This window comes from Pteropus medius, unplaced genomic scaffold (genome assembly GCF_902729225.1).
Source record: "Pteropus medius unplaced genomic scaffold, Ma_sr-lr_union100, whole genome shotgun sequence".
In the NCBI taxonomy this organism is placed as follows: domain Eukaryota; kingdom Metazoa; phylum Chordata; class Mammalia; order Chiroptera; family Pteropodidae; genus Pteropus; species Pteropus medius.
The window spans coordinates 2,851,277-2,874,066 of record NW_024344436.1 but is presented as its reverse complement, the minus strand read 5'-3'; the positions used below and the strand labels follow the sequence as shown (position 1 = coordinate 2,874,066).

At 46.6% G+C, this 22,790-nt stretch overlaps 1 protein-coding gene across 2 annotated transcripts in view; it reads right to left on the bottom strand.

The window, feature by feature from the left end:
- Positions 1 to 22,790, bottom strand: part of KIRREL3 (kirre like nephrin family adhesion molecule 3) — a 525,648-nt gene that overhangs the window by 100,836 nt on the left and 402,022 nt on the right. For both annotated transcript variants that reach the window (XM_039872733.1, XM_039872734.1), the window contains exon 2: positions 20,551 to 20,628. In XM_039872733.1, coding sequence (XP_039728667.1) covers positions 20,551 to 20,628 — 78 coding nt within the window. The remainder of the gene's footprint in view (positions 1 to 20,550; positions 20,629 to 22,790) is intronic.

Sequence of the window (22,790 nt, the reverse complement as noted above, 5' to 3'; positions counted from 1 at the left end):
CAAGTCTTGGCTTCTGCTGTTGGCCTGATGCTCAGCACAGGGCCAGCTCCTAATGCAGGAGGACGAACTTTGAGAAATTTCTGGAGTGCCTTGTTTTGACCTACTCAGGGGAGTGAGATTGGGAGTGGTGGGGTTATGTCCTGGCCCACTGACTCACTGATAAAACTGATTGTTGGGGAAGGGGAGGAAAGATAAGGGTAAGGAGATCAAATATATGGTGACAGAAGGAGATCTGACTTTGGGTGGCGAATGCACAATGCAGTATACAGATGATGTACTATTGAATTGTGCACTTGAAACCCGTATTTTATTAACCAATGTCAATAAATTTAATTAAAAACAAAACAAAACAAACAAAACAAAAAATCCTGATTGTTGTGGAGGGTGTAATGGTAGCCCTGGTAATGGTGCCAGCACCAGGAATGCCACGTGGCCACAGGCAGGGGCAGGTCCCACGCTGGCAGTCACCAAGGCCCCTGGCTGGGTATAAGGATGCAGAGGAGGGACTGATACATCTTCTACGACAAGGTGCTCAGAGCCTGGAAGAGATAAATATGTGCACAAGGAAATAGAATAAAAAGCACTATATGATCGGCCCAGATGAAGCGTAAAGAAAGTCCTGGAGAAGAGCAATTTCCTTTTGCAGGAATGTCGGAAGGGGTCACAGACAGGGGAAGGGAGAGTCTCTGAGCTGGTTTCAAAGGGGAAGCAAGATGAGGACATGGAGGAAACGTCCCTGAGATGGGGGCTTTGATCTCTGGCTTGGCCGTCATAGCTGTGTCCCTGGGAAATCTTAGTTCCTCTGAACCTCAGTGTCCCCATAGGGATAGTCATCAGTGCTTGTTGGGTTGCTTGTGAGAATGAAATAGGACATTTTGTGTAAAGTGCAGAGAACTCTGTGTGCCCTCCACGATGGCAGCTGTTACTGTCACTGTGAAGCCGGCACGTGGCTTGTGTGCCTGTGGGTGTATTTAGCAGGAAGCACACTCAGGGAATCGTGATAGGTCTGACAGTGTAAGCCCTGGGATACGTGCTCAGAAATTTGCACTTCATGAGACGTCATCCAAGGTTTTGACCCACATGCTCAGGTCTGAGCTTTAGAAGGACCGCAGTGGCTGTAGTGAGGAGGGTGGATAACAGAGGGCTCTCTAAAGGAAGAAGATGGAGTGGGAAGATTTTGCTGTCATGGGCTCAGGTTGATGCTGCAGCAATGGGAAGAAGATGCAGATTTAGGAGCCATGCAGAGGAAGAAGTGATAGCACTCAATAGGGGGTGAGGAAGATGAATGTGTAAAGGCCCCTCTCTCCCTGGCCTGCAGGATTGCTTGGACAGGTGACTAAAGGAGCCATTTCTGTCTCAGGAGAAGAAGCAGGTTCGTGGCAGGTGAGGGAGGGGAGCAAGGAGTCAGTGAGTTCCATTGTAAATATGTTGCTGGAGAGGGGCCCCGAATCACTCAGGAGAAGACATCCTGGATGCAGTTGGATCCGCGGATCTAGAGGAAGAGGGTGTGAATAGGTCACACTTGCTGAGCACTCACTATGGCTCAGGCAGAAGGACACGTATTCTGACAATGTGTCCTCTCATTTGGTGTTGACCTGAGAATCCATCTCCAAATACCAGAAGTTACGGATGTCGATGTGACTATCTAAGAGGGACACGGTTACTCCAGGCTGGGAGTATTGGAAGCAGCTGTCTTGGGTGGAACCTTCAACTCCTGTCAAGGTTTGCACAGGCTTAGAGCTCTGTCAGGATGACAAGAGGTTATCTAACCCCATCCTCTTCCTTTGAGTCAGTACAGGAAATACCAGCAGAGAAGCCAGAAGAACAAATATTGTCTGTTTCTCCTAGACATCGTGGGGAGAGAGACTTGGAAACACTTTGACCCCGATATTGCCATTTGTAGCCACTGGTAGCTTGGTTCTGGCACATAGGTGAGGAGAAGTTTACTAATATCACAAATGTTCCAGAAATTGCGCTGGATTTTTGCTTGGGCATACACAGGAGAGCCGACTGCTCTTCCCGGGGCTGGATGTGAGGCAGGAATTCTCCCGCCTGAGTTCCTTGCTTGAGCTAGGACAGAGTGTGATTCTCTCGGCCTTACATGTCTCTTCCCAAGACACATAATCTGCCAAGGTTGTCCCAGACAGCGTGGGTCTTTAATGAAGAGCAATGGGGCTGGCCGAGGCAGGGTGACTCCAAAGTCACTATAAATCCTTTGCTTACTGATTATCAGCCTATGGCCCCAGCCAAAGGCTGCACTGTGCTCATTAGTGCCAGAGAGAGGTAATCCTCCATCTATTCAGCCAAGTTCTGGGTGCCAAGAAGACACTGATAACTGCTGCTGGAAATATTGGCACATCGATGCTTGTGAAGGAGCCCATCCATCCTTGACTGAGGCCATCCTGGAGTCTGAACAATACGAGAAAGGCAGAGCAGTGTGGGCTGTGGTGGTGATGGTGGGGGAGAGTGTAGATGCGAGATGCACAGGCAGCCCATGAAGGCCAGGACCCTAGATAGCATCTCAGGCCTGCAGTTGGCTGGCCATGGGCTCAGGCTATGCCCCTTTCTTTCTCTGAGTCTCAGGTTCCTGTGTCCTCAGATTTGGAATATGTGCTCAGTGAACCATTGTTCGGGAAGGGTAGAAGCAGTGTGAGAGAAGGTGGTGCTGCAGATCAGTGATCGAATGGAGTCATTACGAGAGGTGGCTATAAGCATCTGCCAGGGGTAGACAGAGCCCTCTCAGAGTGGGACAGCTTGGGAACCACTGGGGTAGGCCAGAGGCGGGGCCACGGACTGGCTGACCCTATGATGTCCAGCATCTCTCTTTCTCTATTATAAGAGATACTGTATGGACACGGGAAACTGTGTCCTTGCAGTGAGCACCCAGGCCCGGAAGTTTCCAATCTGGTGTTGCCTCTGCCACCTCTTAGCTGTGTGTTCTTGGGCCTGGCTCTTTCCTTCTCTAAGACTGAGATTCCCCATCTGAAAATTATAGGATTTAGATTAGTAATCAATCTGGTAGGTCTTTCTCTTCCAGTCCTAATAATCTACATTCCGATTTTCCAAAGTTTTATTTTTGCGGGGCTTAGGACTGAAAAGAAAAACCAAGGAACAAGGAAGTAAAAGAAAATCTCCTGAGGATACTGGTCTGCTGAGGGAAGACCCATGTCCTAAACATCATTAACAACAACAACAAAAATTTAAAAATAATCATATTATGCTGATACAGGCCTTGCCAGTTAGAAATTGTTTTGAAACTTTCATGTGCATAAGAATCATTTGGGAAACTTGCTAAAAATACAGCTTCCTGGGCTCTAAGCCAGAAATTCCAAGATAGCATCTGAGCTGGCCCGAGGAGTCAGCATTTGAACAGCTTCCCAGGTAATCCTGACGCAGGCATTTCTGGTCCACCTCTGAGAAGCACTGTGCGTGCAAACAGGAGGGCTCAGGGTCACCAGGTTGTTGCTGGTTTTGGCTCTGTCACTTGTGGCCTTGGTCAAGCTGTCGTTTCTCTCTGGTGTGCCTCAGTTTTCCTAACTGCGCAGTGAAGGAGTTGGATGAGGTGAATAGTTTTCACACTTTTTTTTAGTGTATGCGACCCTTTTGTCAATGGAATCTCATGCGGAACTCCATTGTATAGGGTGGGTAGAGGTAGAGCTGGGGCAGAGCTGGAGGGACCAAGTCCAGCCCTTTGGCCACCCTGCAGTGGACTCTGATGTCTCTCTGTGGAATGCTTAAGAAATTAGAAGGTCCTGTGCAGTTCTGATGGTCTCTAGCTGTTTGTGAGGGGCAATATTGCTGCGTCCCACCGAAAGGCACAAAGGCAGGGCGAGGACCCGGGATGCACTGTGTGGCTAAGGCGGCTGGCCTTGAAGCATGAGGTACTTCTGTATCACTCACTAACCCTGCATTGGGGACCACAATTTAGATCTGGTGTTTAGAGAGTAATCTTCTTTTCCATGGCTGCTAGAGTCATTCCCAATGGAAGTAGATCATCTCAGTGCCATGTCCTAAATTTCTCCCCTCTTGGAACCCAAATAGAATCAACTCAATTATATTTATTAATGGAGAGGAACAAGGGTGTGAAGAATCCAAAACGATAGACATTCTAAAATAATGAAAAGTCTTAAGTAACACTTATTTTCAACTTTGGGATGCATTTTGGTATTCATGTCTGAATATGGATGTGTCTGATGTTCTGGCAATTCTCAATACTTAAAAAGAAATAGGCTCTAATAATGGAGCTCCCTTTTGTCTCTTGCTCAGCAAGTGGAGAACATCACCTCTGGTACCAGCCCACAGCTAGAGTTGGACCACCCTTCACTGTCCCCGGCTCGCTGTCTTATGGGCTACACCTTCCCTAGGAGCGGATGGGAATATTAGCTGATTTTGCCTTTAAAGGACTTTCATTCCCTTTGGGCCTCATGCAAATAAGAGCAAAATAAGAAGCTGTGAAATGTTAACAGAGGACTTCATTAAGCAATCTTCATGATAGTATTTTCCAGGAACGGGGACAATTTGCCAACAGATAATTGAGAGCTGACTATATATGTGTCCTAATTAAAAAAGTGATTCTTCTTCTCACTGCCCTGGGATTCTGGGCCCTGTCTTCTGGCTGCTTTGGGATATTAACCACAAGTAACTCTTGTATACATTTTACACCTCACAGAGCACTTTACATACGTTATTTTACTTATTTTACCTTCCCAACATCCCGTGGAGAAGGTTCTATCATCAGCCCTGACAGAGACTTGAATGACAAGACTCAAAGCAAAGACTGGCCCAAGGTCCCACAGCAAGTGTCGGCCTTCATCCCAGTCCTCTTCTCCATCACTTGGTATCTTTTGTCCCCACCTAACAGTGGCCCTGACAAGGGCTCCAATTATTTGCATCAACCTTGAGAATGCAGCAGCAAGCAAACCCCACCCTGTCATAACAAACAAACACAAATAAAACTAGCTTGCAGTTGCTATCCCAGTGTTTGTTTTGATTGTTTGAAGTGGCGATGTTGGTAAAGGAGAGAATTTTGTACTGGAGGAACCTCGAGAGGCAGGAGAAGGTGTGTGCGTGCACACTGTTGGGGGCGCCAGGATGGGCTGAGCAGCTTTCTTACTTTCCAGGAGGCTGAGGCTGGGTCACTGAGCCCAGGCATCACAGAAGATGAGTTGGTGACAGGAAGGATGGAGCTGACAGGCCCAGAGCTCCTTGGAAGCAGGAGTAGCCCCAATTCCAAGCTACCTATTTTCACATCAACAGTTCAGAGAGAGAAAATCACTCCCATTTTGTGGATTAGGAAATGGAAGCTCAGAGATGTTCTGTAACCTGTCCAACATCACAATGTATGCTGGAGGCTGGCATTTGAACTATCTGGCTTCAGGTCTGGGCCTTTGTTCATTCCACAGTAGTGGGTAAGCGCAGAGGATGTGTGAGCCCTGTTCTTTTCTCTTCGGAAAACAGAGACTGATGACTGTGTCCTCTAGTTGTCCCTAGCTGTGTTCCAAAAACAGTCATGAAGCTAACAGGACATCTGCTTTGTGTCACTGAGCATAGGCCGTGTCCCACCTGCAGACCACAATCAGCCAGAGAAAGCTCTAGTGGTCCCAGGCCCCCAGGGGCTGATCAGCAACATGAACAACAATTTAGGGCATAAGTCGTCCAGACTCAGGCACAGGCACGGCCGTTTTTAAATCCTACCTGCTTGCATCCCTGTTCAGAAGCCCTTTGCAAGGCCTGGCCCCTGCGATAGCTTTCTCAGCTCAGTCTTGGGCTGGGTGAATGGAATGACTTCCACGGGCCTTCACAAAATTCACTGTGGTGCTGAGGCTCTCATATGCGGTGAGATGACCCAGAGAGGACCTGCTGGTGCCTGGCTAGGCTCTATGCTAGGCATAGGATCGAGGTCAGCAAATAGGAGCCTTTTGGGGAGATGAGGCCCTTTCCTGCCTGCCCCCTCAAGACATCTCCGTTTTCCAGCCTGGAGTGCCATTGGATGTGCCCACAGCTTCTCTAATAGGAGAGTTACTCATGGCTTCACTGGAAGAAACAGAGCAGCTTTCAAGCCTCCTCCCCCAAAGGCAACAATATTTGGTAACACTTGGCGTCTTGGGGAGAGAATTCATGTCCGTAATTAGTTACTGTATATCACCGTTAGTACTCTGCTCAGGATTTACTGGGCAAATACCATTTAACTGCACAATAACTACAGGTCCTTGCTGCTTATTGGGTAATTTACTAAGGCTGGGAGAATGGGGCAGGAGGGACTCAATAGGAGGTATTGTAACCCCTTGAATCAAACTTTATGAGTTTGAGTTTGGCAGGGAGGCGGCTGTCGGTAGCCAGCTCTCATTGCTTTGTTTTGCAGAGTTGGCTGGCAGACTGCTTCCTTTTCTTTATTTATTGCAGGAGCGGTATGAGACTGGGGTCTGGGGCTGCCCAGGGCTGCCCAGGGCTGCCAGGGGCTGCCCGGGGTATGACAGGCCTTTTGGTACAGAAAGTCTTTGGCTGAACGCAAAGGAACCCAGCAGGAGCCCGACAGCAGGAACCCATGCTTGGTGTCCTGGGGCCTCCATCCAAACCTTCCACTTATTCCCTCCACAGGGCCTCTTTTTGTATCTGGGCCAGTGGGTGGAGAGCACAGGGAACTGTCCTTGGCTGGCAGCATCAAGATAATCTTAAACCTTCTCTTTTCTCGCAAGTGCCCCATTGGTTGGGAAGCAGCCATTCCTGGACACTTGGCTGACATTCTCGGCCTTAATCTGCTTGAGCAAAGTCTGTCTTTGTTTGGCCGTGCACTGTCTAAACTCCTCTAACCTATTTAGATCAGGGAGAGGGGAAGAGACACAATAATGAAAAACGCAACATGCAACATTGCCTTACGCAATCTAATAAATTACTCAGTACCCGGCTGCCAGCTCAGACTAAGCCCAATATTGCCTGCAGTAATTATTTGGATCAAATGCAGTTTATCTGCTTCATATTTGTGCTTCTGTGCTCGGTGGTAACTTATAAATGTCATTGTGGTGTTTATTTGTTATAATGAAACTTAATGGCATTGGAAGCCAGGAGCAGAGCTGGTGGGGCGGCAGGTTTAAAACAATCTCTTCATCTCTGGAGAGAGAATGAGCCAAGATAACAGGAAACTGCCCTATAGGGAAGAGATTTTCAGAGATGGCCGTGTCCTCGTGCTGTGTGGTAGACGGAGACAGCCAGGAGCCACCTCCAGAGGCATCCTTTGGAAAGTGGGACGACTTGGCTGAGTCTAATCCCAACACTGCCCCTCTGTCCTTGCTCTATCATCCAAGGGCGTTTTAGGGATGGGAGGTATCCAATCTTCACACCACCTGATGGTTGGCCCAGATAAGAGACACAGGTTTCCCAGGGGCTTGGGAGGCCAAGGTCCTGATGGTGACTGTGTCGTGGAGGACAGACCATCAGTGAGGCTTTGGAGAAGAGAGTGAGGGATGGAAAACAAAAGGAGGGTATTATGGAAAGCCAAAAGAGGGGAGACATTCTCTTTTGCGTAAGGAAGGGGCACTGGTGGTAGGGAACACAAGGCAGGAACAGAACAGGGAAGAGCTGGCAGGGGTTGGAGGCAAGGTGCTCTATTAGCTCTGCAGAAGTATCATGGACAAAGACGGGCCATTTAGTGTAGAACGAAGAGTGAGTCTGGGCTTCTGGACTCTGCGTTTTCCTAGCTATATGGTTTTGGGCAAGTGATTTATCTTTCCAAAATTTCATTTCCTTATGTGGAAAATGGGAGCAATAAGAAAAACTCTCAGGGCAGTGGTGATGATTAAACGAGGTGATGTGTATAAAGGGGTGGAGAGCTTAGGGGTGAACACAATGTTTGGCACATAGTAAATGGTAAACAAGTCGCTATGGCAGTGATCAGCACATAGTAGATGTTCAATAAATGTCTGTTGAATGATTAAATGAATAAAAACCCTTCCCACCTGTGTGCATTACAAAGCCCTCTTCCAAACAGCTGAGCTCGGATTGAGACCTCAGAGCTGTGCAAGGCTGACTTTGTCATTCCCATTTACAGTCGTCCCAGAGTGGTTATAGGAACTTGCCCAAGGCTACGCAGCTGGCGGGTATGGTAGGCAGGATTCCTTCCATCAGTCGTCTGAACAGCTCTCCATCTCTGCTGAGAGGCTGAGCTGTTCTCTGCTGACCTGTTGCCTGTTCCCTGGAGCCCAGTCACACAGCCTGTGCTGACCTTCCCAGCTGCATCTGGACGCCGAGGCACATGGGGGTCTTCCTGTCCACTTCATCTTAAATACTACATTTAGTATTTACTCATAAAATATTCATTTTCTCCCCTCAGCGATGTGCTCATGCAAGGCTCCTAACATCATAAATATGGATGAAAATTATTAGTCACTGTTATTTTTCCTACTAGCCGCTCCCCTTTCTCAATACCCCTCTCGTTTTCATCTCAGCAAAATGGGACTGAATTGAGGGTCTCAACCTGGAACGCTAATAATAATGCCTTGCATTTCGTGGTACTGTATACTTTCTCAAAACATCTGTACAACCGCTAAGCATATTTTATCTTTATAATATACGCATGGAGGGAAGAACATCATGATTAGTCCATTTTGCAGATGAGAACAGTTCAAGAGAGATCAAGGTCAAGGTCACATATCTAGTCAGGAATCGAACTTATTATTTTAAAAAACATTTATTATTATTATTATTGTTGTTATTATTATTATTATTATTTATTTTTGTTTGACTCCTAATAAAATGTTCTCTGGGAAACTGTGTTTGTTTTATGTAAATAAATACTATCATCATTTACTTTACAGATTATATAAAGTTTTCATCCCTATTATTTTACTAGTCTCCACAAGGCAGTCTTGATTTATTCTTATTTGACAAAGCTCACATCACGAGTTAGTGGCAGATCTGGGTCTTAAACCATTATTTCTCAAAGTGGATTCCAAGAAACACTAGTCCTAATACATGCTCTAGGAAAAATGTGTCGTGGTCAAATAAGTTTGTGAAACTCCATAAACCATGTCACCCTTTCGGGGGTTTGCCATGTCCTTTGGCATACAGAGTCTGAGAAGTTCTGTGGAAAAGACTCGTTTAGGGTTAACCCAGCTTCTTTCCACCTTATTTAACTACGGAGACTACATCTCACAGGAAACCTATTAACGTGCTACAAAAACGCTGCCCTAGGGAAATGTGTATGTGTGGCCCCTCTCCTGCCATATGTTCTGATGCAGTGGGGTTTGGAGCAGGGCTGGGACAGGAGAGCATGGAGGGTGAAGACGGGGTAGAAAGCACACTTGTGGGGCCCATCAGAGCTGAAGTGTCCCTTCCCTAGGCTGCCTCTTCTCCTTCTTGTACCCCCAGAGCAACGAATTCCAGATAATTCACTCAATATTAGATTCAGTCATTCTAGCCTACATCTGGGGCAGGATTAGAGGGGCTACCTGACTGGCTGAGTGGGGTCTGTGGGCAGTCCGATGTGGAGATATAGGGGACAGGGCAGTCTTTGGCCATGAGGAGAAATCTATGTGAACACACAGTAGGCATTTGGTTAGGTCTGCCCTTGATGGTGATGGAGAAAGTCACCTCACCTTCATCTCCCAAACACACACAGCTCCCTGAGGCAGAGCGGGAGTAAGAAGACCAGGGCTTGAATCTTACTTAGCTTTATCAGCTAATCGTTGTATGCCTTCAGATAGATGACTAAATCTTTCTGAGCCTCAGTTTCTTCACCTTTGAAATGGAGATAACAGACCTACCTTGTGATGAGGTGAGGATTCAGCAAAGTGAGTGCCTTCCTGCCCCGGTTAGCTTCCCCCACTTCTCCCACTTTCTGGAAGCCCCCTGGTATTACTCAGAATGAGCGGCTTCCTCACCTCTGTGCTCCATGAGCATGTTACCTATACTCCTCTTCGGCTCTCTCACAACCTTGCCTTCTGCTATTTTATTATACGCCTGTCTTCCCGTTGGACTCAAAATCCTCTGAGGGCTGTGGCCAATTCTCTTCTCGCAGTGCCTCATCAGTGCCTCTCAGGCCTGACCACGTTAGTGACGGCAGGCCAACTCCAATTGCCAATATCTGTAAGCTTCCCCTGAGGTCTTTCTCTTAAGCTATAAAGGCCATTCTGCCTTCACAAAGAGCAGGCTAGAAGTGCCAAGGAACTAAATTTACTCCACTCCTTGGGTGGCCTGACACTGAGATGTGAATTTCACAGCACTTCTTAGTTTCCCTTTGGGATTAGGCTCCAGCCATGGTGGCAGCAGGCTTGATGATGCCCCCTGTGTTGGATGCCTTTCCTTTTCCGTGTCAATTCTCTACCCTCTCTGCACTCCCACATAGACAATTACATGCAAGACTCTTCAAAGTATCTGCTTCGGGGGAAACCTGAGATCAGGTAAGAGCATCCTACATGTGTTATCCATCTCCACATCCCCCACAGCACCAGGCACACACTAGGTGTCTGATAAATTTTCTCTGAATCAGACAGAAATGAGCCGTTGGAACAGACACAAGGAGAGATTGTCCTACAGCATGCTGGCTGAGGGGATGGGGCCCAAGAAGCCTAAGGCAGAATGGCTTCGCCCTTCTTCCCATCTGGGAGGTCACACCCTCTCCTCTGTACCTGCCGCATCTGACAAACCTTGGTGGGTGCAGAGGACTTGTGGTCCAGCCGGCATCCTTCCTCCAAGAGAAGGGAGCAGCTTGGTGTAGTGTTTTGAGGTCCTTTCATGAACCATAGTTGAGAAGTGCTGCTCTTTAGGACTAAGACTAGTGGTTAGTCCTGGCGCATTTGACTTGGAGACGGGGAGTATCCCATTGCTCTTTTATCCCACACTCTGTACGCAGTTATGGAAACTGTCACTGTGTCCCATATTCCATAGGCCATTATGTATATTTCAAACCATTATATAAATGCACTTGATTTGGTGCTTCTGAATGTCATTAAACTCCTCCCATACCAGTAACAACACGGTTTCCATAGAAACTAACACATTTGAGAAGGAAAGGCATAGGGAACAAAGCAGTCGGAGCAGGGGAGAAAAACGTGTCCACCCGATTACTGTTTCCAGAGCGTGGGGTCCAGTGATGTGACATGGCCACTCTGTGGAGATGGGACAAGCTCCTTTAGGGTTTTATTGACTCTCCTTTGATAAAAGCCCTGGAAAATTCATCTCAGCTTGAACCCGCTCATTCCAGCATACAGCTCTAAAAACTTCATAGCTGCAGGCCATTAAGCACCTTCATTTATTCTGACTTTTCACCCTGGGATTGGGGTGGAGGGAGGTCTCGGCATTCAGTGATGAAGTCTTTGAGGCTAGCTGAGAATGGAGGGAGAGGGAGACAGAGAAAAGAAAGGAGGCCTCCTTAGGAAACAGTTGGTGTAGGTGAGACCCCAGGATTTTGCCAGTGGTTGCTACCTAAGTCACTTGGTCCTACTGTCATCAGTTAGAATGATAAAACTGTAGACACTTGGAGTTGAAGGGGTATTATATTTGAAGGCCCTTATGAGAGCCTGGCTGAGGAGCTGCCCATGGTCTTGGTAGGCAGCAAACTTCTTGTCTTTGGAAAGATTCAAGCATAGGTTGTGATGGCCTCTTATAATGAAATTTGCTCTCTGGGCTCAGCTCAGATATCGCTGTCTCCAGAAAGCTGTCCGGGCACTGCTTATTTGGCCCGTAGTTTTGTTGGACTCTCCTTCTCTGTTCCTGTAGCTCCTGTACATACCTCGTTACAGTGGTTATGACACTGTATTGGGATTGCCTCGATGTTATCAGGGCAGGCACTGTGTTTTTACATGTCACAGGCCTACCTAGCACAGTGCAAGGCACAGAGTAGGCACTTGATACATGAGTGTGAAGAAATGAGCCCATAACACCACTGTATTCAAAACAATTTATGTGGACAGGTACTTGGCGGGAATATTAAACCATCAGAAGAAGGTATGGACTAGATGTCTTTTGGTACCTTCTTGAGAATCTTGGATGATATGGTTCTAAAATTGTTCTGACTATGCCTGGGATTGAACCTAGATTTCTCTGACTCCCAAACCACAGTGCTTAACCATTAAGCGTATTAACCAAACCAAACCAAAATAACAACAAAATCCACTTGGTATAAATATATCTAATCTCTCCAGGTGGAGGGCAAAGTTCCTGGGGAGAGAGCTGTGCCCAGCCTCTCTAAATCTACTATGCCCGGCACAGTGCTGGGCTCATAGGAGGTGATGATTTTACTCTGTACTTCATTTCTATATCATGAATCGACTTCCTTTCCTTTCCTCCAGGGGTCTTTGCTTCTTTTCTCTTCCAAAACATTGCTTCAAACCCATTTTTAGTAGGTAGACTTCCATGATCGATGCATTCTTCCTTGTCACTCCAAGACTTTAAGGATTTAGCATAGTGGAAAGAGGACTGGATTTAGGACCAGAAGTCTGGGTTTGAGTCTTGGCTCTATTGCTTGCTAGTTGTGTCACTCTGGGCAAGTCACATTACTTTCCTGAGTCTCTGTTTCCTCTTCTCCACGTGATTTCTAATGTTTCTTCCTGGAGTCTATGAATCTCAGATCACCTAGTCCCAGCAGCTTGGGAGCCACCGACTTCTTTCAATGTTTACTCTGTGCCAACATTATGCTATGCTCCTGGGATATAATGGAGACTAAATGCAGTTTACAGACCAGTAGGAGAGACAAGTAGTGGTTAAATAACAGCCATATGAATGTATATGCACAGATTCAGCTAAGAGTTCTAAAGGTAAAGAATATGGTTCCATGGGAGCATAAACTGGGCGGGGTGGGAGCAGTTCTGAGGAGGCCGTACTGGAGAAGTGATACTTAAGCTGAGAGCTGGAAGATGAGCAGCAGTTACTATGGTAAATGTTGGGGATGGGGTATTTGAGTGTGGCCAGCATCCAAGAGGAAGGACCAGGACAAACGAAGCTGCTGTAGCAGATGAAGCATTCCTGTTTGAGAAGCTGAAAGAAGGATGTGACTGGAGCACAGAGTGTTAAGGAGGAATGATGAGGGCAAAGAGGTGAGTAGGAACCAGATCATGTACAGCCGCGTGAAACATGCCAGGGATTTTGGCATTTTTCCTAAAAGCAATAGAAAGCCATTGAAATATTTCCAAGAGGAACATGACATCAGATTTGTATTTTGAAATAATGCTCTGGCTGAAGTGTGGAAAATGAACTGGGAAGGAAGGGGTTGGGCATGATGGATACAAGGAACCAGTTAGGAGAACACTGAGGTAGTCCAGGTGAGGGAGAATGGTGATGGGGACATGGGTGTTGGCTGTGAGATGGACAGACGTGGATAGATTCAAAAGACATTTAAGAGATAACATTTCTAGGTCTTAGTGAGGGTTGGGTATGGTTGCGAAGGAAAAGGAAGTTTAAAAAGGAGCTTGGCAGGGTCTGTGGCCTAGAGTAGGGGTCCCCAACCCCCCAGGCCAAGGACCCGTACGAGTCCATGGCCTGTTAGGAACCAGGCCACACAGGAGTTGAGCAGAGGGCAAGCAAGCGAAGCTTCATCTGTATCTGTATAGCCTCTCCCCAGCGCCAGCATCACTGCCTCGGCTCCACCTCAGGTCATCAGGCATTAGATTCTCATAGGAGCACCAGTCCCTGGTGCCAAAATGGTTGGGGACCGCTGGCTTAGAGGGCCCTCAGATCACCTTATATAAGCATGTTTTGCTGTAGGAATGGTGGCTGGAGGAAAGGGCCTATGACAAAGTTCTGGAATCCTCCAATCTCCAGATTGTGGCAGGAGAGCGAAATGGCGGGTCCCTTGCTCCAAGATGCCGAGCGAATTAAATAACAATCATAAAGTGCCCTGGAAATCTGAGTCTTGCTATAAATAATAAACAGGGACGTTATACAAATAACCAGCTTTGTAGCCCCAGTGGAAGAAAACACATCAGCAAGAAAAATAGAATAGGAAAAAATGCACCCCAAAGCCCCAAATAACAAAATGACAATATTAGCCAACATCCTGGGGGCTTGAGCAGGCAGTGGAGGAATGGTCTCGGAAAAAACGACTGTGGGGCCTTAGCATAAGCTAGACTGTGGTGGCTGCCACAGTCAGATGGGAGGGGCTCATGTGTCATTAGACCCATTCTCTGCTGGGTCAGGTCCCTGGGCCAAGGTCCAGGCTCCCTACTGCTGCTTCCCCTCCTGCTCTGAAAAAAATGCAGCTTGTCCTGTAGGCCTGGGCCCCTGCCTCACTGCCACCCAGGGTATAGCTGATATAGGCCTGAATTCACTCTTGGAGAACAAACAGGAAAAATAAACAAGATCTGCCTTTGAGCCTGCTGAGCACAGCCAGTCAGTCAGTTTCCTAATACTGGTTCCTTCGGTGGCCAAAGTATTTAAATTTATGGGATGAGTGGTGAGAACAGGGTGTGAGCAGGGTGTTGAGAACCAAGATAAATTTTGAATCCTCACATTTTAAAGGCTTGTAGATGTTTGTAGCCAAAATTATTCAATTTCATACATGAGAAGGTTGAAATCTGGGTGTTCAGGGACTTGCCCAAGGTCATACAGCTGGCTCCTTACTCTTAGGTGCTCCTTCCACTATACAGGCTAATGAGGGCACCTCTCTATCAACTCTGTTAGGGGATAGGCAAAAAACAGAGGAAGTTTTAGACTCATTTTTATGGATTAGAGAACTGGGATGCAGAAAGATAAGAGAGACTCCATGTCATCACAAAGAACTCCAGGGCTGCTGAGGGTCATGCTGCCTGGAGTTCTGGGGCCTGCGACAACCTTTATGGGGTCTGCCATCTGTGGAGCTGGCCTTCTCCTTCCAGGTGCTCCAGCCCCTCTCAGAGAGGCCGGGTCTCTGTGAACAGAAGCTGCCGTTGCTAATCACTGTGCTTGTTTCTTCCCGGAAAGATGGAAGCGACAGCGCTGGGAGGCATTTCTGCTTTTCCTTCCCTGAGTCGGGAGAAACGGCAGGTCGCTGTGATTCTGAGAAGCGGCAGGTCGCTGTGATTCTGCTGCCAAACCGGATGTGCAGCCGGACAGGGCGTCCTGTGCACAGAGGGAAAGCCCGGCGCAGGTGCACCTGGGCCTCAAAGGACTGGCAGGGAAAGGCAGCCAGGGCTTGGCCACTTCCTCTCTCCTCCTTTAGACACCTTTGACCTCATTTCCCTTCTTAAGAGTCCTACTGCCTGATAGAATTTTCTGGTTCCTTAGAAATGGTCTTCCCTGGTCTGTGACCCTCGCTCCAGGTCTTTCCTGATTTTCTCTCACATCGACTAAAGACTGCTGTGTTCTGCCCCATCTTCTCCCAGCCCCTCCCACTTTCTTTGCATTTTCAGCTACCCTGAAAAACCAGACCAGCTAAAGCGTTCACGGTCTCAGCCTCCCCTTTCAGAAACCCAAGAACTCTGGACTGGATGTCAGGAGCCCGGGGTTGTGGTCTCTTCTTATTGATCCGAGGCCAGTCGCTTGGTGCTTCCAGGCCACCCTGATTTGGTGGGTTGCTCCATAATCTATCTCTAGGGTTATTTACTGTTCTCAAGTAGGGGAGGTTTTTCAGAGGCAGGGAGAACCCCTCTCTCATCAGATATAATGTGGAAAGCTTTCTATTTCCCTATAAGTAGGATCAGCCTTGGGCAAGCAATTTGCATTGAGAGGATGAGTGGTTCTGGGATCTCCAGGAAGAATGGGTAATTGGAAGAGCCGGGGAAAGGAAAGGAATGATTGGTGGTGGTCATGGTGGTGTGCTGTGTGGGCTGGGGGTGTGGGATAAGGGAACAGCGGGAACAATTCCCTTTGCATATCTGATGTGACGTATCTGCCTAGAGCTCTATGTCCTGAGAATATAGGCCAGCAGTGCATGGGGTGAGGAAGGAGAGCCGGTGTGGAAAGGAAGGGGGCCACTTCTGGGGGCCTCCCCTCCTAGTCCTCCTGTTCCGCTGACCTGAGTCCGGGCCTCCCAGGAGGAGCTATAGTACTGGACTTGGAGGAGAGGCTGAAAGGCAAGACTTACGGAATCCCTGGGGATGTGGAGACTCATTGGTGGAATGCTCTACCTCAGTTTGCTCTGTCTGAGGAGCATCTTTGCAAGACCCACCTTACACCTGTGAGCAACTTTGTGCATTCCTCCATTGTCAGTCATGGCACTAATTAATTATTTAAATTAAACTTGACTGACTACTCCCTAGTGAGAGACATTCAGCTAAGGGCCGGGAACGAAAGGAAGGAGTGGGATCTTTGCTAACTCTTTAGGTGGGGCAGACGGTCTAATAAATAATTACCAGCTAGGGTAAGTGCCACAAAATGAATAGGCTGGTTGCCCCAGTGGAGCATAATGGTGGGGGAAGAGGGATATCTAATTTAGATCTCTCTGTGGAGATGACAGTAATACTGAGATGAACCTGTGTGTTTTTATCATGAACTCCTTGAGGGCAGAGGCTATATCTTACTTTTCTAGCCCCGATGTTTAGAACGATGCTTGGAACTTATTATAAAATTAGTTTTATTTTTCTCTGGTAGGTATTCAACGAATGTTTGATGAATAAATAAGTAACCTACTTCCAGCAGTTTCTATTTAAAGTACCATGTACTTAATCACATGAAGACTATTATGTCAAACAAATCGAATATTCTTATGCCTAGTCTATCTTTATTTCCTCCTTTCTTGTCTGCCCTTCATTAATTTTTGTCCATTTCTCCATCGGATGCTGCAGATATGTTGAGTCTAAACAAGAAAGAACACACACACACACACACACACACACACACACACACACCAGACACACCACATGTAACTAACCACCTCTATTCCTGCAGATGTAGCAAATTCTATCTGAGAGGCTATCAAGCATTCCCAAATAGAGCAACTCTCATTGACTATCACATGCCTCCTTAAATGATCTTTGAATAGTATTTTCTCTTTATTGCTTTGTGTAGTTTAACGACACCAATTGCGATTCCTCTAGCTTATGATAAACTCCAGCTCTATAAAGCTCCTGTTCATTCATTATTTTTCTCTTGCTTCTTTTCAAACTGTTATTTTTGGGAAATGTAGTGAGGAGTGGGGAATAGAAGGAGAAGAAAATGAAAAGATACCAAATTAACAAGGAAACAAATGAAATAGGCGACCACTTCTCCCCAGATGATAGACACCTATTATTTACTGTTAAACAGAACAAATATGCTTTAATACAGCACAAATAAGTTTATTATAGTTATTCTAAATTGGAAACATAATGATCACTACCTTATCTTTACTGGAAGAAGCAGCCAATTGTTCCAATATCTCACTAATTCCAGCAGCAGGGAGAAAATTTTTTTTTTTTTTTTTTACTATTTACCAATTGTTCAATTTATATCAAGGTAAACGGTGTGGCATGGACAGAGATTTCTGTTTCTTGAGCTACGTCATGGCTGCTATTCCAGTTTAATTATTAATATGTGGGAGTTATAATTATTTTTGGTATTTGTACAAGATAATTATAAACCATAAAATAGCTCTCCATGCTCGCTGATGCCGTTGTTTAGACATGTTGGAGTTTGGGCATGTGAGCTTCAGAAAAAGAAAAAATGCATAATGTAGCACTTGGGGTAGCAAGACTGACTGGAGTGTGAGCAGAGGAGCCTTCCCCATCCTTCCAGGTCCCTTTCTCTTCTCCACCTGTCCAGAGCCAAAGTTGACCCACCTTGTGCATCTCTCATTTTGCCCCACTGTCTCACCCTGCCCCCCATCCTGTCTTCTCCTTGTTAGTTGGTATTTGTAACCATTCACACGCGGTGGCTTAGCTTGCTTACCACCCCTCATCCTTCACCCAGAAGCAGCAGCAGCTACTGTGTGTGTGTGTGTGTGTGTGTGTGTGTGGTTGTGTGCGAGTATGTGCATGTGTGTACTGCAGTATATGAGAGGGATGAGAACCACATGCAGAGAGGGAGGGAGGAGTAAGGAGTTAGCTGCACTATTACCTTGGCTACTCTGGGCCATTGTTGATGCCTCTACTGCCTCCCTCTTTCTGAATACCTTGCTTGATTCTCAATTAGCCTTTACTAAGGGGAGGGTTTAACTTGAGGTAAGGCACCTGGGATCTATCATTCTTAACCTAGTCAACCATAACCAATTGAAAGGAATAACTCATTTGTGCGGAGTGTATGTGTTTGGAGAGAATAGAGATGTTCTGGCATCTTCTCATTTTCAAAAGAAAAAACTGTTAAAATGCTGTTTTAGCTTAGTTGCACAAAGTAAGGCTAACTGTCCTCAGAGGTAATGAGGTCCTGGTCTTGTTTCTGAGTTCTCATCTAGTCCCCCTCAACTCCTTTCCTTCCTTCTTTACTTAAACAATATCTAAGAAATGCTTCTCTATTTATTGCTTTTAATTTAATTTATTATTTTATTTTATTTATTCTTTTATTTTATTTTATTTTATTTATTTAATTTAATTTTATTTTATTTCACCATCTTTCTAATTCCTGGTTCAGAGTATTATCATTGTACCTTTCTGCTATGGCAAATTCATTTGGACCCCTTGTTATGGATTGAATTGTGACCCTCTTTCTCTCACTTCATATGTTGAAGCCCCAACCCCCCAATGTGAGAGTATTTGGAGATAAGACCTTTACAGAAGTAACAAAGGTTTAATGAGGTCATATAAGTAGGACCCTGATCCAATAGGATTGTTATCCTTATAAGAAGAGACACCAGAGGGCTTGCTCTCTTTCTGCTATGTGAGGACACAGTGAGAGGGGGGCCATCTGCAGGCCAAGAAGAGAGCTCTCATAAGAACCTGACCATGCCGGCGCCCTGATCTTGGACTTCCAGTCTCCAGAACTGTGAGAAAATATATTTCTGTTGTTTAAACTACCCAGTCTGTGGTGTTTTGTTAGAGCAGCCTGAGATGACTAGTATGATCATCCCCCTGCCCCAACTCGCCCCTCCCACCCCCAGCGCCCCGCTCCCTCTCCTCCCCTGCTTCGACCTTAGCCACTTGTGAAAGAAAGGTGAGGGGAGTGAATTATGTTCATGAGCCATGTGATATGAATCTTTGTAGGTCCCCAGGATCTAGAGTCAATGTCCTTCTACTTGAGTCAGAGACACTCAGGGCTTGAGGTTTCAAATCCAGCCCAGCTCCTGACTTTTTGCCTCCCCTAGTCCCTGTGAACCTTGTTTCAGTTTCTCTAATGAGCATCGCCAGCAAGAGAATGTGTCTATTCAGCACCATGGACAGAGGCATCCTGTCAGTTCCCACAAATTAGAAGTTACTGCCTAGCACTCTCATGAAGGCTGTGTTGGGAGTGGAGGGCTAGGCTGAGAAAGAAAAAAGTCAGGAAACGAAGACTGACTGGCAGGATGCAGAAATTGCAGCCCCCAGCCCCGGCTTTGCTCAACCCTGGGGCTCTCACAAATGGGAAGTGGCTTCTTGCTGCAGCTGCCTTCTTACGCAGATGAGCAGCAAAATGGGGGAGCTGGTACTCCTGTGCTTAATTGGGCTGGCTTACTTCTTGTCAAACTGTCACCATGATGGGTGCTAGTGACAAACCTATAGCTGGCAAGGCATTAGGCCTGGGGAGCACAGGGGAATGTGGATGTCATGAACTGTGGGTTAGGAAGAGAGCCAGCTGAAGAGCATAGGAAGAGGGCACGGGAATTATGCTATGGTATAACTATTGGAATAGAGATGGTACAGGTGAGCTGCCACCCCCATGCCTGGAATGGGGCCCAGGGCTTTGGGAGGGGAGGGGCCCAGCTCATGACAAGCTGGGCTGGTGGGAAGCCAGGGCTTCATTTGTCTGACTTTAATGAATAAATGGCATCCCCAGCCATTGTTTACCTACTTTTGAATCCTGACAAACAGTCTGTGGCATCTGATGGAGAGGCTTATTAGCTGCACAGAGACAGATGGCTGGGGATGAGGGGATTGGCTCTTTATTACAACAGGCCCATCAGTGACAGCACTCCTTTCACATCCCAGCCTCCATGTCACTGTCAATGCCTTTCCCAAGCTTTGTGCGGCCTACTCCAGCCTCAGAGGAAAGACTCAGTGCAAGAGGAAGGCAGAATGGCTCATGAGTAAGAGGAAGACATAGGGTCAATGGAGCTGAGAAAGAGAGCAGGTTTCCAAGTGTTAGTTCTTTGAGAATAAAAACTCTGCCTTATTCTTCTTTAGTATTTTTCCAAGTGCCCTATAAGGTGCTGTTTATTCAGAAGGCATTTAAGAAATGGGAATGATTGAGGAGAAAGATAGAGAGGTCTGGATTAGAAAAGATAATAGAAGCAGATTGAATCATGCTGCCTGGGTAAGTGGGAAATGAAAGGTAGGGGAGAGAGAGGAAGAGAAGGAGGGGACACAGAGGGAGGAGGAAAGACAGCATAAAGAAAAATGCTTATGAATCAGCATACTGTGTTTTAGGCATTAGTCACTCCTCCCCATGTTACAATATGAATAGCTTCACGGAAATCAAACTGATCTGCCTACTGTCCTTTCTGAGATGTCCCAGGTTCTATTTTTTGGTACTATGGTTGTAGGGCACAGCTTCCTTCCTCCACATTACCCTTGAGAGGGTGGACAAGTTCTCACTTACCTTCATTTATTCTCCGAAATTTGTCCTTGGCCATGTAGCCCAGCACCAGACAGCATCCTCTCTTCTGGAGGCCCAGCTCTGGAAGAAAAGCATAGGTGGGTGAGCCAGGAATGGGTCAGGTATCAGTGAACTCCCTTCATAGGGGATGTGATATGCTTGCTGCTCTTATAAACAAGGCTACTTATTTATTTAACAAATATTTACGTAGCACTTACTATGGTCCAGGCATAATTTTAAGTCCATAATTCCTCATTTGATTCTCACAACAACCCTATGAGGTATGTATAATTATCCATTTTATACACCCCTATTTATAGATGTGTTAAGTCAACAGTCTTAGATGAGAGAGCTAAGTAGGTGGCAGAACCAGGAGTTTGAACCTAGGCAATTTGGATCCAGAGTCCTCACTCATAACCACTACCCATAGGTTAATGAGGCCCAGTATATCCCAGCTTTGGGGACTATGCTCTGATGACTTTAGGACTGTGGTCAGGCCTGCCAGAGAAGAGGCAAAGTCCAGCCGGTGATGTCCTGGATGGAGCAGTGCAACCAGACACAGGAGGCGACTCAGAGGGATTAAGAAATTATGGGATAGATTTAGGGAAAGACACAGGAGTTGAGGTAGAGATAGGAGCTGGCCTTTTGGGAGAGAGGAGGTTTCTGGGGATAGGGATCCTATTCCCTTATATTCAGGTACAATTCAGCACTGTCATCAAGCACTTCTCAGGTGTAGACTCAGTGAGGAGCACAAGGTTTGGGATGACTAAGAGATGCAGGACAGACTCTGGTCCCAAAGACTTCGGTCCAATTGGAAAAACAAATTAGAATCACAATTCTAAGAATCAAAGAGACAATGCAAGAGACAATTTTTTTCACAGTATTTTGTAAATCAGTGCCCACTGTGTGTGAGCCTTAGATAAGAGTACATTTGCCTCCCAAGAAGTCAAGCTTTCCTCTCTGGTGTTTATCCTCTAATCCTGTTTTGTCTTAAGGCCTTTCTGTGTTCAGAAATAATTCCACACCACATTTCTCTTTGACCCTCATACAAACCCCATAAGATAGGCAGATGGGTCACATGATGGATCTGCTCTTCACATGGTGCAGATGAGAAAATTGGAGTTCAAAAATGCTAAATGGCTTCCAATCATTCTTTTAGACTCCCCACCCCTACTTCTTTGCTTAGAAGTCATACAAATGTGACAGCTGCCATAAACTGGGTAATTGGATAAGGGATATGATTTCTAGAAGACGGAATGTGACTGTACTGTCTCCTAGGCCTTGCTAGGCTTTCTGGATACCCATTTGCCCCCTCTATTAGTTTCTCGGAGGAGTGTCTCACTGAACAGCGTGTTACAGCAACTTCCCCCATGACACTGGATGTTTCTAGGCTGTTAGAGCGACAAGGTGGGCTCATCCTCCTCCCTATGTCTCTGTTCACCTCTTGTTGCCCATCCCATCCTCTCTGAGTAGCAGGATGAAAGGGAACACAGGGCCCATGAGAGATAGATAGGTCAAGCTTAGGAGCTCTTGCCCTAGAGAAAAACAAAGCGTGGCAGGTGGTAGCAGAATGCCATGGCCCAGGGAGGTGGCTAGCTTTGATCTCCTGATTCTTTAAAAAGGTTTATTGACTATCAGTAAAGAGCAGAGGAGCAGATCTGAGCGTGCCTTATCCAAAGGCACTCACTTCTTTTCCTTTCCTTCCACGCTCACTCATCTGAAGGCTTGGCCAAACCGCCCTCACTTCAAATAGCCTTACATCTCAGGCGCCCAAATTGACGATGTTAAGTTCCCTCATCCAAGGCCTTGGCCCTTTCTTCAGGGTCTCCTGCTCTGTTGAGGGCCATGCAGATCAAAGCCCCTTTGATGCTTACTTACTATATTTGTGGATCCTTTCTAACAACCACCTTCAAGAGGCAGGAATGCAGCATGTCAGGAGGGGGCCTACGGAAGTACAAGCTGTGAGGAGGCACTGAGCTCCAGCGAACAATAGCCTCTTGCCTGAGACGGTATTGAAACCTTAACATGCTGATGACAGGCAGAGTTCGACAGCCCATTATAATTGCTAGTGGATGATACAATTGCTGACGATTCTTCTTACATTTTCCGTTGACTTCTCATGTCTATCTAAAGCACATCAGCAGTGGTTCCTAGTGAGAAAGGGAGCCTGGGTTCCTGGACTGAGCTCAGCAGGAGCCCAGGGGAGCACTGGGGCAAAAGGTGCTGGATGAATTTAGGCCAAT